Source organism: Sinocyclocheilus rhinocerous, unplaced genomic scaffold (assembly GCF_001515625.1).
Source record: "Sinocyclocheilus rhinocerous isolate Xijiao unplaced genomic scaffold, SAMN03320098_v1.1 scaffold1283, whole genome shotgun sequence".
NCBI classification, from domain to species: domain Eukaryota; kingdom Metazoa; phylum Chordata; class Actinopteri; order Cypriniformes; family Cyprinidae; genus Sinocyclocheilus; species Sinocyclocheilus rhinocerous.
The window spans coordinates 160,676-173,320 of NW_015642522.1; the positions used below are offsets into that span (position 1 = coordinate 160,676).

The 12,645-nt window shown below is 39.6% G+C and overlaps 3 protein-coding genes across 3 annotated transcripts in view; all 3 read right to left on the reverse strand.

The window, feature by feature from the left end:
- Positions 1-405: 405 nt before the first annotated feature.
- On the reverse strand, positions 406-1,771 carry LOC107756009 (protein shisa-5-like). Its single transcript, XM_016572976.1, has 3 exons — positions 1,578-1,771; positions 1,332-1,499; positions 406-564 (listed from the first exon to the last, which is right to left on the reverse strand). Exons 1-3 carry the CDS (start codon positions 1,681-1,683, stop codon positions 407-409), a joined length of 432 nt encoding a protein of 143 aa, XP_016428462.1. The 5' UTR covers positions 1,684-1,771; the 3' UTR covers position 406.
- Positions 1,772-3,358: 1,587 nt separating this feature from the next.
- Positions 3,359-6,536, reverse strand: shisa10.4 (shisa family member 10, tandem duplicate 4). The gene is made up of 5 exons (XM_016572977.1): positions 6,433-6,536; positions 5,346-5,493; positions 4,641-4,801; positions 4,395-4,556; positions 3,359-4,311 (listed from the first exon to the last, which is right to left on the reverse strand). Exons 1-5 carry the CDS (start codon positions 6,488-6,490, stop codon positions 4,160-4,162), a joined length of 681 nt encoding a protein of 226 aa, XP_016428463.1. The 5' UTR covers positions 6,491-6,536; the 3' UTR covers positions 3,359-4,159.
- Positions 6,537-7,997: 1,461 nt separating this feature from the next.
- Positions 7,998-12,645, reverse strand: part of LOC107755981 (ubiquitin carboxyl-terminal hydrolase BAP1-like) — a 9,741-nt gene continuing 5,093 nt past the window's right edge. Inside the window, exons 9-17 of the mRNA XM_016572945.1 lie at positions 12,055-12,193; positions 11,355-11,499; positions 10,912-11,105; positions 10,701-10,831; positions 9,328-9,824; positions 9,016-9,236; positions 8,824-8,916; positions 8,646-8,718; positions 7,998-8,320 (exon numbers count right to left, since the gene is read on the reverse strand). Of these exons, the coding sequence (XP_016428431.1) occupies positions 8,187-8,320; positions 8,646-8,718; positions 8,824-8,916; positions 9,016-9,236; positions 9,328-9,824; positions 10,701-10,831; positions 10,912-11,105; positions 11,355-11,499; positions 12,055-12,193 (1,627 nt within the window). The 3' untranslated portion in view covers positions 7,998-8,186. The remainder of the gene's footprint in view (positions 8,321-8,645; positions 8,719-8,823; positions 8,917-9,015; positions 9,237-9,327; positions 9,825-10,700; positions 10,832-10,911; positions 11,106-11,354; positions 11,500-12,054; positions 12,194-12,645) is intronic.

Sequence of the window (12,645 nt, forward strand, 5' to 3'; positions counted from 1 at the left end):
GAGCCGTTTTAGGTAGGTGTGGTTGACTCTTAACTTTTATAAAGAATATCTCTTTGGATTTGAGACTTTAGTCTTTGCAACTTTACAGATCTTCTTTATGCACCAAGAGCTTGTAACACTCCAGAGATTAAGGAAAAATTGAAATCGCATCATATGACCCCTTTAAAATAGGTAAAAATTAAGAGAAAAAAAACAAACAGTGGGTCACTGGAGTAAATAATAAACAAGTTCACAAAGCAAGTATTAACTTAGAAATGGCAAATGTACATGAATGACAGTAATACTTTTACTCTCAACAGTCTTATCAGAGTCTGTAGTAGTTGCACAATTCACAAAGGCAAAGCAGCGTGGAAACTAACAGTTCTCTGTGATCCAGCATTGATAGATGGCCATTTTGGGGGCGTGGCTAACTGGTCTTTGCTGATTCCACATAAGCAGGGTTGTATGGGGCTTGAGGTGAGGTGTAGTCTGTGGGAAGCACTGGTTGAACCGGTGGTTGTAGAGGGTACATGATCTGACCACCGTCATATGCAGCCTGGCTGAAGCGAGCAGGAAACAGACCTGCTGGAAAACAAAAACCAGCAAATAAAAATTTGGCTGTTTGGTAATTAAAGATAGGATTGATCTTTTTTCCCTTAATTTTTCAAATGTAAAGTTTCTTGTTTTCAGTTGTCTGCATCAATTCGCGAATCATTCATGGTCCAGCTTCACCTACAGGAGGAGTGTTTTTTAATGAATCTTTGCAAACCGCCTTTCCTAATAATGTGCTAATTAGCAAGTTTCACGATGAAAAGTAAACAGTCCCTCAGAGAGCGGCACAACATTTGTTGTTGTAAAATGCGCAAGACTTTATTCTTCCCAAAACCATTAAAATAGGCAGATATAAAAGCAGATAAATTAATAGCCCCCACATTATTTTACCTATCGTTTAACACAAAAATAAAATAAAATAAACAAAACTTAGTGCCTGTATGTTTAATGTTGTAAAGCTTTCAGGTAGATGTTTGCAGATCTTACCAGCCTCCTGATATGTGGGTGGTGGTCCCGGTACATACGTTTGCTGACATGGTCCAGTCAGAATGGGATGCCCTCCATAAGCTGGCTGTAGGTTATTAGCCACAGGCTGGTTATGTGAGTATTGTGGGTGATGTGTACTCGTGACTGTAGTTCTTGACTGCACATCTTCTACAAAAGATAAAAGCAGATAAATTAATAGCCCCCACATTATTTTACATATCGTTTAACACAAAAATAAAATAAAATAAACAAAACTCAGTGCCTGTATGTTTAATGTTGTAAAGCTTTTTTAGGTAGATGTTTGCAGATCTTACCAGCCTCCTGATATGTGGGTGGTGGTCCCGGTACATAAGTTTGCTGACATGGTCCAGTCAGAATGGGATGCCCTCCATAAGCTGGCTGTAGGTTATTAGCCACAGGCTGGTTATGTGAGTATTGTGGGTGATGTGTACTCGTGACTGTAGTTCTTGACTGCACATCTTCTACAAAAGATGATTTGAAAGCATTAAGTATGTACAAAACCCACATGCAGCTCTTTGTACACACATATTGACACTTACGCTGCGCATGTCTCAAGAATCTTTTCACCAGGCAGAACCAGATGAGGCACACAGAAAGGGCCACTGCGAAAAACGCTATCATGGGCACAATGGATGGGCCTTCCATGATGGGGAGAATGACTTGAATATTTTAAGGGTTTGTTTCTGGACAGACTAGGGGAAATAAACATAAGAAACTATTCTATCAGAATCTATTTGACGTCTGCGAGACATATTTATTAGAGTGTTTGCTCATCTGCAATATATCAATAGGACGTTTCCAATCAAATAGACGTTTAGAAAATGTCTTTAAGATGTTTATGATTTAGAATGTATGTAAAACTGACATCTTATGAAATTTTTTAGATGTTTGTACATAGCAGATGCTTTCCAGATTAAGTGATCTTTTACAGACATCTTGCAGATGTAGGCCTACGTGTGCTATCGTCAATCAGTTCTTACAAAGAATATACATAATTTTAATTTAGCCTACATTTAACAGTACTACAAGTCTTGATTCTGACATTTGAGACAGTTCTTCAGTCGGATTTATGAACAAAATCATTCAGATCAATTTTGTCAGCTAGTTCGGCTGATTCCTTGATAAGATCTGACTGGAAAGATTCATTCAGGAATAGAACATAGCCGAGGAGTAGATGTTAAAGTTCACACTCCGTGTCTTTATAATTTGTAAGTATTTGCATGCAATCCTTAAGGGTTTTAGGAATTAAAACAGCCATTATACACGCACAATACTTGGAGCTTTGAAAACATCTAAAACACATTAGCAGGATAACACATTACCAGTACCTTTTTCCATTATCTACAGATTTTTCTTAGTGTTTGATTAAACAAACTATTAGACACTTACCTACCGTCACCACAAATAAAACTGCAGAAGAACCGTATTGTTGTAGGCACAGCGCTGCTCATCCCCCTCAATACCTCGTTTCGTGCTGATGGTGTATTTCCGGAGACTGCAGGACCAATTAAACCATGTTTTTCTTGCCGTTGTAACTCAAACAATCCTGATAAGTGGCTATAGTGCCCCTCCCATGCAAGAAACATTCAACAAAACCAAAACCCACCAGTGTAACGTGTGAAGCATATTGATTTTAAATACACAATTCTATAAATGCAAACAGACAGAACATGCCTGAGACAAAACCCACTTCTGTAAACTTGATACTAACAATTTCAGTCTTCGAATAACAAGCTAAGCATTGGACCAATTTGCACTCCTTGGAAGTGTTGGTTTACCAGAATCTATTTGACGTCTGCGAGACGTATTTATTAGTGTTTGCTCATCTGCAATATATCAATAGGACGGTTCCAATCAAATAGACGTTTAGAAAATGTCTTTAAGATGTTTATGATTTAGAATGTATGTAAAACTGACATCTTATGAAATTTTTTAGATGTTTGTACATAGCAGATGCTTTCCAGATTAAGTGATCTTTTACAGACATCTTGCAGATGTAGGCCTACGTGTGCTATCGTCAATCAGTTCTTACAAAGAATATACATAATTTTAATTTAGCCTACATTTAACAGTACTACAAGTCTTGATTCTGACATTTGAGACAGTTCTTCAGTCGGATTTATGAACAAAATCATTCAGATCAATTTTGTCAGCTAGTTCGGCTGATTCCTTGATAAGATCTGACTGGAAAGATTCATTCAGGAATAGAACATAGCCGAGGAGTAGATGTTAAAGTTCACACTCCGTGTCTTTATAATTTGTAAGTATTTGCATGCAATCCTTAAGGGTTTTAGGAATGAAAACAGCCATTATACACGCACAATACTTGGAGCTTTGAAAACATCTAAAACACATTAGCAGGATAACACATTACCAGTACCTTTTTCCATTATCTACAGATTTTTCTTAGTGTTTGATTAAACAAACTATTAGACACTTACCTACCGTCACCACAAATAAAACTGCAGAAGAACCGTATTGTTGTAGGCACAGCGCTGCTCATCCCCCTCAATACCTCGTTTCGTGCTGATGGTGTATTTCCGGAGACTGCAGGACCAATTAAACCATGTTTTTCTTGCCGTTGTAACTCAAACAATCCTGATAAGTGGCTATAGTGCCCCTCCCATGCAAGAAACATTCAACAAAACCAAAACCCACCAGTGTAACGTGTGAAGCATATTGATTTTAAATACACAATTCTATAAATGCAAACAGACAGAACATGCCTGAGACAAAACCCACTTCTGTAAACTTGATACTAACAATTTCTTCAACTCTGAACTCTGATAGTCAGCTTGACTCTTGTTTAGTTTGACTGGCATGAAATGAATCGATAGTCACATTCACAACTTAACAAATTTACAATCTCAAAATATCTGTACCAATCTAGGACCCAAAATAACTACAATGGATAGATCTTTGGTTAGAATAGAGAGAAAGAAACATTCAAATGTTTAAACAAGTGTAAACATAATGGTGAACAAGAGCATAAATGCGGCAATATTAATGGACAACAACAATAGTATTCTCAACACCATTGTACGATAGTGTCCACAGTAGCTGCACAATTCACAACAGCAGAGCCGAAATATGTAACCCTCCAGAATGCAGCGGTTTGGGTTTAGTTACTGGTCTTGATGGCTGAACTGTTGCAACTGGTGTAAGCAGGGTTGTACGCTGGTTGAGGTGAGGTGTAGTCTGTGGGCAGCGATGACTGTAGAGGATACGTGGCCTGACCACCATCATGGATGGGAACAGGATACCCTGGACCTACTGGAAAACCAAAGACGGCAATCATTTTGATGGCTCGCCATCTTGGCTAAAATAGTCTTGGTCATCTTGTTTGCAGATCTTACCAGCCTCCTGATATGAGGGTGGTGGTCCAGTTGACATTGGTTGGTCTCCACAAGGTGGGTTATTTGGCAAAGCCTGGTAGGGAAGGTACTGACCGCCCTGAATGACGGCTGAAGGCTGCGGAAGGTATTGTGTCGTGACGACCGTAGTTGTCGTAATCACAGCTTTGTGAAGAATCAAAGGTGGAACAACGCTGAAATGATGTTCTAAAAACATTCGGCCAATTTAACGTACAAACATTAACTTATGTCTAGGATTTCTGAACCTCTTATAGAGATAGCAGCGTGGACAGACCCAGCAGATGAGGAACAAAATGATGACGACTACAAGTCCTAGTATGGAAGCACTGACGGCAATAGAAACAGCGTCGCGTTGAGGAGAATATTTAGGCGAAATCCTGAGGTCTTTGCTTTTGGACAGATAATGGAGAATAAACACAATAATAGGTTACAAATGGAGATAATATTTCAGCCATCCACTTGTGTGTAAACAGAGCCTAAGATTCAGTTGTGATTGTATTTGACACATTCACTAGAAAAATCCTTTGTCGTCTAGGGACTGAAGAGGGAAATGATGGCAGGAAGGTATTTCCTCTGGGGTCCCTGTTCTCTTAATCTCACAGAATAATGGCAGCTCTGTCCAAAACTTAGTTTCAGTGGCGCTCTATTATGTTTAAATCTACTTGCTTATACCAAAAATTTACATTTTATACAAACATTTTCATATAAATAACAGGTTTCCCTATGGAATTTCTCATATTTATTTTTTGTATTTAGTATTTACAAACTAAATTAACTAATAAACTGAAGATTGTTAGAATCATGCACAACCAATCTAGTTAGAAAATAATATAAATTATCAGAATAAATACCCAGTGGTAACATCTGGTGAGGGAGAAATATTAAACATTTAGCTCTGATTTATATTAAGAAAGAAAAAAAGTAATTCCTTACAAAAGACAGTCACTTTGTGCTTTAATAGTAAATTTCTTTTGTTGATCCGAGCAGCAGTAGCTCTCATCACAGGTCCCACAGCAGAACTCAGATCTCCAAAAATCACAGACTACAGAGTCTGTCTTATACATGCTGCATCTCTCAAAGCCTAAACAAATAAAACAGAGGAAATGTGAGCCATTTTAAAAGTAATTCAAATCTTTAACCTGTGTTGTGAATCACTTGTTTGGAAGTTTGGAGTAAAGCATCACTGTTCATGTTAAATGTTTCAGAGACATAGAAACCCCCTTTAATCAGGGTAAAATGAGACTAATAATCATTTTGAGCAATATTTTGCCAATATTAAAACTTGATTGGTTGTATAAGTGACTCAGCAGCCATTCAGTATTTTATTAACGAGAAAAACAACAAAAGTCTTGCACACAGTAGCATTTTAATGATAAAAACATCAAATGTGTGAACAAAAAACGACTGCATTTAAACACATTAAAAAAATATGACTAATTTTCTTCAATCGGTTCTTTCAAAGATTGGTATTTACATTAAACAACACTAAAATTCAATACTAATATTCATGAGTCTGACGTGTTCAAATGAGACGGTCCTCTCTTTTTTGTGTGAATCGGTTCAATTGAGTCATTAAAAAGATTAACGTAGACTAAAATGAACACTTCCTTCCTTCAAGGATCTAACATTTTTACTTGTTTGGAGTTTTACTGGTCATATTACAGTTTAGCACCATAAACAATTTGATCATTTTAACATCTTTATAACAACAGGGAAACATTTATAATACTAACTTAATTTCAACAAGTGTACTTAATCTCCACGTGGAAAAAGAAACATGGCGTGCCAAACGCGCAATAACAATGTTTAGAAAAATATGACAAATAATTAACAAACTAGAAACACGTAAAACATAAAAGAGGGGAATATCGGAATAATTTGAAAATATCTTAAAAACGAGCGCAGCCTTCCCACATACTTCCAAACAAACATGACATCCGTCATGTGTTCGTAGTTCAAAAACTTTATTTACTCGAAAAGCAAGTTTAAAATGTTTAGAAACATTTCCTTAGACACTTACCGACTACAGTCGTGAATAATCCCGTGGACAGAAGAAAAACCGTGAAGTTGGAAGCCATAGCGATGCTCTTCACCTTCAATGAGGAGGGGGCGTGGCGGGCGGAAGACTACGTCTGAAGACTAGTTCTTTCCAAGCAAGACGCTTTTAAAAACGAAACCAAGACCACCAGTGTAATTCGAAACATTTATTTCAATGTCTAGACCTGACAGTCCTGTGTGGACATCAGATAATACACAAATACATGTACAAACAAATAGAACATGTCTGAGACAAAACCCACTGGCCTATTCCTTACCAATAAAAACAATCTTAAAGAAAATTGTGAAGAACAAGTAAACTTCAACCAAAAACCTTTTCTTATTTAACTCTTGCTGAGATGATTTGTATGAAATGAACCAATACACATTCACAAACCAACTCAAGTTTACAGTCTTAAAACATCTTGCATTCTTTTTGTCTATTAATCTTATGAACAAAACAGCTGTGGACTTTGAAAAGCGTATCTCTAGAATCCCATCCAGATTGGCGATTGGTCCATTTGTTAACAACAAACATACCCTGCACTGTTTGAGTGAATTTGGAGCGCCATTATCTGTGGTAGCACCTGGACTAGATATTTGGGATTTCTGGAGATTAATATTCCTTGGAATCTTTGTAATTTAGAGCCTGAATCAGTCCAGCCCAATGCTCAGTCAAGATACTCAGTCATTTTCCCAATATGGTGCTCCAATGATTGTTGGTTTTATGATTAGCTTGATACAGTACATGAAGTAATGGCAACATGAAAAATGGTTCAGTATCTCTAAACATCTTGTGAGCAAGTGGTGATCAGTGTTGGGCAGTAACGCATTACTTAGTAACGCGTTACTGTAATTTGATTACTTTTTTAGTAACGGAGTAATTTAACGCGTTATAATTTTCAAAATAGTAATTAGAGTATAGTTACAAGCCGAGGTCTCTATATGTTACTGCCACGTTACATTGCTGACAGAATGCAGTGTTTTATAATCTAGAGACCTAAAAAGGATGTAGCACAGGCACTGTCGAGTCAAGTGCCAGTGGATCAGAGACCTGCTCCCGCGAGACCCGACGCAACAGAGTGCGGCGCGGGACAAGATGGGCGAGTGCTGGTGCGGGCGGGTAGACACTCGTGTGTGTGTGTGCGGGATGCAGGAGAATAAACGATTCACGGGATTCCCGCAAAATAGAAATATCTAAACATAAAATATCTAAAACAAATAAATTGTTATTCATCTATTGCACAAAAGAAACATGAACTAATATAAAATATAAACGATTAACAGGTGCAAGCGTATGCAGAGTTTCTAATTAGGCTATAACACGTTAATTTGATTACTTTTTTAGTAACGGAGTAATTTAACGCGTTATAATTTTCAAAATAGTAATTAGAGTATAGTTACAAGCCGAGGTCTCTATATGTTACTGCCACGTTACATTGCTGACAGAATGCAGTGTTCTATAATCTAGAGATTGTAAAAAGGATGTAGCTCACGCACTGTTGAGTCAAGTGCCAGTGGATTAGAGACCTGCACCCGTGAGATGTACTTGTACATGGGCAGTTTATTATGTGAAACAGCTTGATAAAAAAAATATATATATATATATATTTTAATCAATATCTAACACTGTCAATGAGGTGTTTGGTATCGTTGTTCATCTTCAGAAATGTCTCTGGACAATATTTCAGAAAGATTGAGTTGTCGAGTTGCTGCCATTCGGTTCTTTTTTAGCATTTATTGGCGCTTGGCTTTGTATGGTCGTGAACGTTTCCGCCGGTCGGGTTTGCGTTGTTTGTGGAGCCGGCCAATGCTTACGCCCTGTCTGCGACGCACGGAGATGTTCTGCTCCACCAGACTCGCTAACATACCTACAAAACACCAAAAGGACATGGAATGATTAAGGAATGATTAAAGCAGTGGTTCCTAACCATGTTCCTGAAACCCCCCCAACACTACACATTTTGAATGTCTCCTTTGTTTGACACACCCATTTCAGGTCTTGGAGTGTCTATTAATGAGCTGATGATCTGAATCAAGTGTGTTTGATTAAGAAAATCACGTGCAAAGTTTAAACATGGTTGGGAACCACTGGATTCGTTTAACAGAACGTTCACGCTTCCATTTTTGTGGCATATGAAGATTCTCAAAAATATCTGATTTTGCATTCCACAGAAGAAACAACATATTTTTTACCTTCTTGTGCCAGCATTGATATGAAGGTGCAGATGAATTCGTCATAGTTATGAGTCCTCCTTTGGTCATCGATCTGAAAAAGGACAAAAAGCATCACTACAGGTTCTCTGGAAATCATTCCGGAAAGTCCTGCGAGATTACGTTCTTGTTCACCGGAAACCTTAAGTCAAACACTTACCTTATACTTTTTCCTTTTCTCCACTTCTTCTTTCAAACACACTTCATAGTTGGCAATGTCAGCTTCCACATACTTCAACAAAGCCAGCAACTCCTGTGCAACAGAAACCCTCAAGTTCATGGAAAGTTGCATCACTAACTCATAGCAAACATCACTACATCGCAGAAAGAAAACAAATTTCTGGTGTCTTACTTTAGGGGTGTATTTTTCTCCAGGAGGTTTGGTGCTGGTTTCTGCATTGATGGATGGCAGGTTCTCCTTGTCTGGTTTGATGTCCACTGACTCTTTGACGTCCTCCTGTTTCATCTCCACTGATGGTCCTTCCTTCACTTCCTCCTCTCCTCCTGGACCAGTCATCTCTTCTTTCTCTTTCTTCTCCACACCACCTGCTTTCTTTAACCCTTCCAAGATTTCTGTCAAATGAGATCGAGGTTATCCAAAAAAGTATTCCACAAAAGAAATTTCAGTTGTTAAAACCTCATTGTTTTGAACGTGAACACGTACCTGTAGCTGGCAAGGCGTACATGACGCCATCCTCTTGCAGTCGCAGCATCGTGGAGCTCACTAGCACCCCCAAGTCCCGGACGGCTCGATTGTGTCGGGCATCTAACCTAAGCAGCCCCTCCTCTTCTCCAAACAGCACACGACTCAAGTGGGGCACCACAGGGCTGGAGGGCCGCGTAGCTGCTTGCGATCTTGCGGGCGAGCGAAGTGGTGAGTTGAACGCGCTTCCGATTTCCGAGGCCGTATCCGTGCTTTCGTTACTGGGCGTGGGCGACGGCTGGCAGGCCGAGGTGATGCTGATCCCACCCGTGCGACCCTCGGTGCGTACATTCAGAGGTGTGGAACCTGTTGTAGCCATGGAGTCCTTCCTTTGGACTTCCTTCTTGAGTTTCTCAGCTAAAACGCTGAGTGCTAGCTGACCCTCCATTGCTGCAACCGCACAGACTCCACTTCGGCCCATGGTACGTGCACGTAGACCAACCTTTCTTTGGACCCTGCTGATCACACAGACAACCAATAAAGGTCCAAAACGTACTCTATGTAACTACATGAATGCAAATACGTCATTGTGTTCCAAGGGCCACTATTGTGGGCTTTTTTTTGCTTCTACAGTAATTTTTTCTACTACTTAAGCTGCCTTTCCACTATCTCCGACAAACGACAGACCGAAAGTCATTCATTTCCAATGGAGAGTAGTGCGGGAGCTGCGTGGAGTTACGATCATATGCGTATGCGGAAATTTTGGATCCGATTTGGATGCATTAAAATATTTGAACTTCAGTGGCTAGATCGTTTGCGACCACCCGACCGGATGTATTCTATTAAAAACTATGAGCGTAAGGTTAGAATTACCAATATTTTGTTCACATTAACATTATTCTTTAAACACTATTTCTGTAAAATGGTGCTTTAGAATAATTATGGCAGAAATAATTATTTTATAATTATTAAATCATTATTTACATTGATTAGCCCTATAAAACCTACTATGTTTTTATTTTGTGACGATACATTCATACATTAATTATATTCATTAAAAGCATTCATTTTACCATTGTGAATATGCCAAGGTAACGTTGCTGCATGACCAATTTGAAAGTTCTGTGTGACTGCCACTAGGGGGAGAAATGCGACAGTCGTGTCCCAATGTTGCGTGCAGTGAAAGGCGGCTTTACTACTAAATGTTGCCAAGCAAGTTAGGTAAAGGTTGTTAAGTTGTCACTATGTTTATAGTTTGCTGAATAATAACACCTTTAGTTTAACGATACAGACATTTGAAAGAACTCTATCGCCCTTTTGAGTACTGGAGGTTTGTTACTACTGCAAGAACACATTAAATATGTTCAAATTTGAACACTTTGATAGTTGTATACCTGCTTGTTGCACCTGCAGTGCTGCACTCCTCCTCTTCATCAACATAGTAATCCTCATCATCGGAATAAGTGGGCTGAGGGGGGCCAGGTAGGCGTGAGCGACCCACACCTGCAGCAAGATCCTCCTCTTCCTATCAATCATCAAGCATACTGAATGAAAGCACATATCATGCTAACTATTCCAGATATCCTGAAACACAACCGACCTTACCTGCATGGGGGACTTGGCATAGTTGTGGTTGTCCAGGAAGGCTGGCAGACGCTGGACGATGGGATTGGGGTTGGGGCTGGGAACAGGTAGAGGGGCTGGTGGCGGAGCGCCCCCTGTAGGCAAGGTGGCAGGTTTAGCCATGGGTCTGACTTTTCCAGCGGGACTTGGGAGAGCAGTGGCACCTTCCTGAGTTTCTAAAGTGTCATGGGACATGTTTTAGGTTCTTTTTTGAATCCCTACATTACTGAATAACGCTTAAACTATATTTATACATTACTATTAAAACCTATTCACACGGACTGTTGTATGTTTTGAGGCAAGAATGTTCCCATTGACTTATTTCTCCACACATGTCATTGTTGGCAATAACAGGTATTAATCAAAAGGTTCTCATTTTAAATAAATTTAAGACATTCAAATTAAGTTAAATTCAAATATGTTACCAGTGGGTGAGGCCTGCTCTGTACACAAAGGTATCGGCGTATCTTGCCCCTCCTCCTTTTTCACAGCAGGAGGCGTGTCTTCTGAGGAGGAGGAGTCTTGTTGCTTTCGATCCTGGCCTGAACCTTGTTGGGTCATCTGAATTACCTGTAGCATGTACATAGGTGTACTGAGACATTGACAACTGACCTAGATTTGACACATATGGCGCTTTTCCACTATGTGGTACGGCTCGGCTCACTTTACTTTGGCTTGGTTTGCTTTTCCACTGCAGTTTAGTAACGCTTCAATGTGGGTGGGATTATAAACTGATCATTATAGTTGTGCGGCCACCCCATCTACGCCACGATACAGCCATTTCTTTTTTCAAGTTGTGTGCGCCAGTCGTTTAAAGAAAGTTGTTTAAAAAAGTGACTGCGCTGGCTGTTGCTGACTATTTAAATCTAGCGGGTTTGGTGTCTCGTGTCACAAATCCAATGAATCTGCAGTGTTTTCACGTCACATTTTAGTATCGGTACGGCTCGCTTGGAACCTCAACTGAGGTGGTACTAAAAAAAAAGTACCAGGTACTAGGTACTGAACACAGTGGAAACCCCCCAAAAGTGAGCCGTACCATGGAAAAGTGCCAATAGAGAAATCCTTCACAGAATGTTTGAGACTCCAAAGTTTGGATTTTATTCACACACACAAAAAAGTACTCACTTTTTTCTCCCTAACCTGCTGGAGCCCTTCCAGAATGATCTGCCTGTTCCGTTTCAGGATCTCCAGCTTAGACTCGTATTTTATCCTGCGATCTGGAACCACCGCCATAAGATTGAATCGGATGTCATGGTAGGGCTCTCTGAGGAACGAGAAGACAAATCAGATATTATATCATATAATCAGAATTATATTAAATATATTTATATAATTTGAATTCATATTAAAGGGGTCATATGATGCGATTTCAAGTTTTCCTTTCTCTTATACACTGCTCAAAAAAATTAAAGGAACACTTTTTAATCAGGGTATAGCATCAAGTCAATTAAACTCCTAAACACAATCAGAAACAGACTTCATGAGGGTGGTCTGAGGGCCCAACGTCCTCTAGTGGGCCCTGTGCTCACTGCCCGGCACCGTGGAGCTCGATTGGCATTTGCCATTGAACACCAGAATTGGTATGTCCGCCACTGGCACCCTGTGCTTTTCACAGATGAGAGCAGGTTCACCCTGAGCACATGTGACAGACGTGAAAGGGTCTGGAGAAGCCGTGGAGAACGTTATGCTGCCTGTAACATCATTCAGCATGACCGG

Coding starts and splice junctions, on each gene's coding strand:
- LOC107756009 (XM_016572976.1), bottom strand. CDS start 1,683: ATGGAAGGCCCATCCATTGTGCCCATGATAGCGTTTTTCGCAGTGGCC. Junction 1,500..1,577: donor ATTCTTGAGACATGCGCAGC/GTAAGTGTCAAT, acceptor CATCTTTTGTAG/AAGATGTGCAGTCAAGAACT. Junction 565..1,331: donor ACCCACATATCAGGAGGCTG/GTAAGATCTGCA, acceptor TTTGTTTTCCAG/CAGGTCTGTTTCCTGCTCGC.
- shisa10.4 (XM_016572977.1), bottom strand. CDS start 6,490: ATGGCTTCCAACTTCACGGTTTTTCTTCTGTCCACGGGATTATTCACG. Junction 5,494..6,432: donor ATTATTCACGACTGTAGTCG/GTAAGTGTCTAA, acceptor TTATTTGTTTAG/GCTTTGAGAGATGCAGCATG. Junction 4,802..5,345: donor GCACAAAGTGACTGTCTTTT/GTAAGGAATTAC, acceptor TCTGTCCAAAAG/CAAAGACCTCAGGATTTCGC.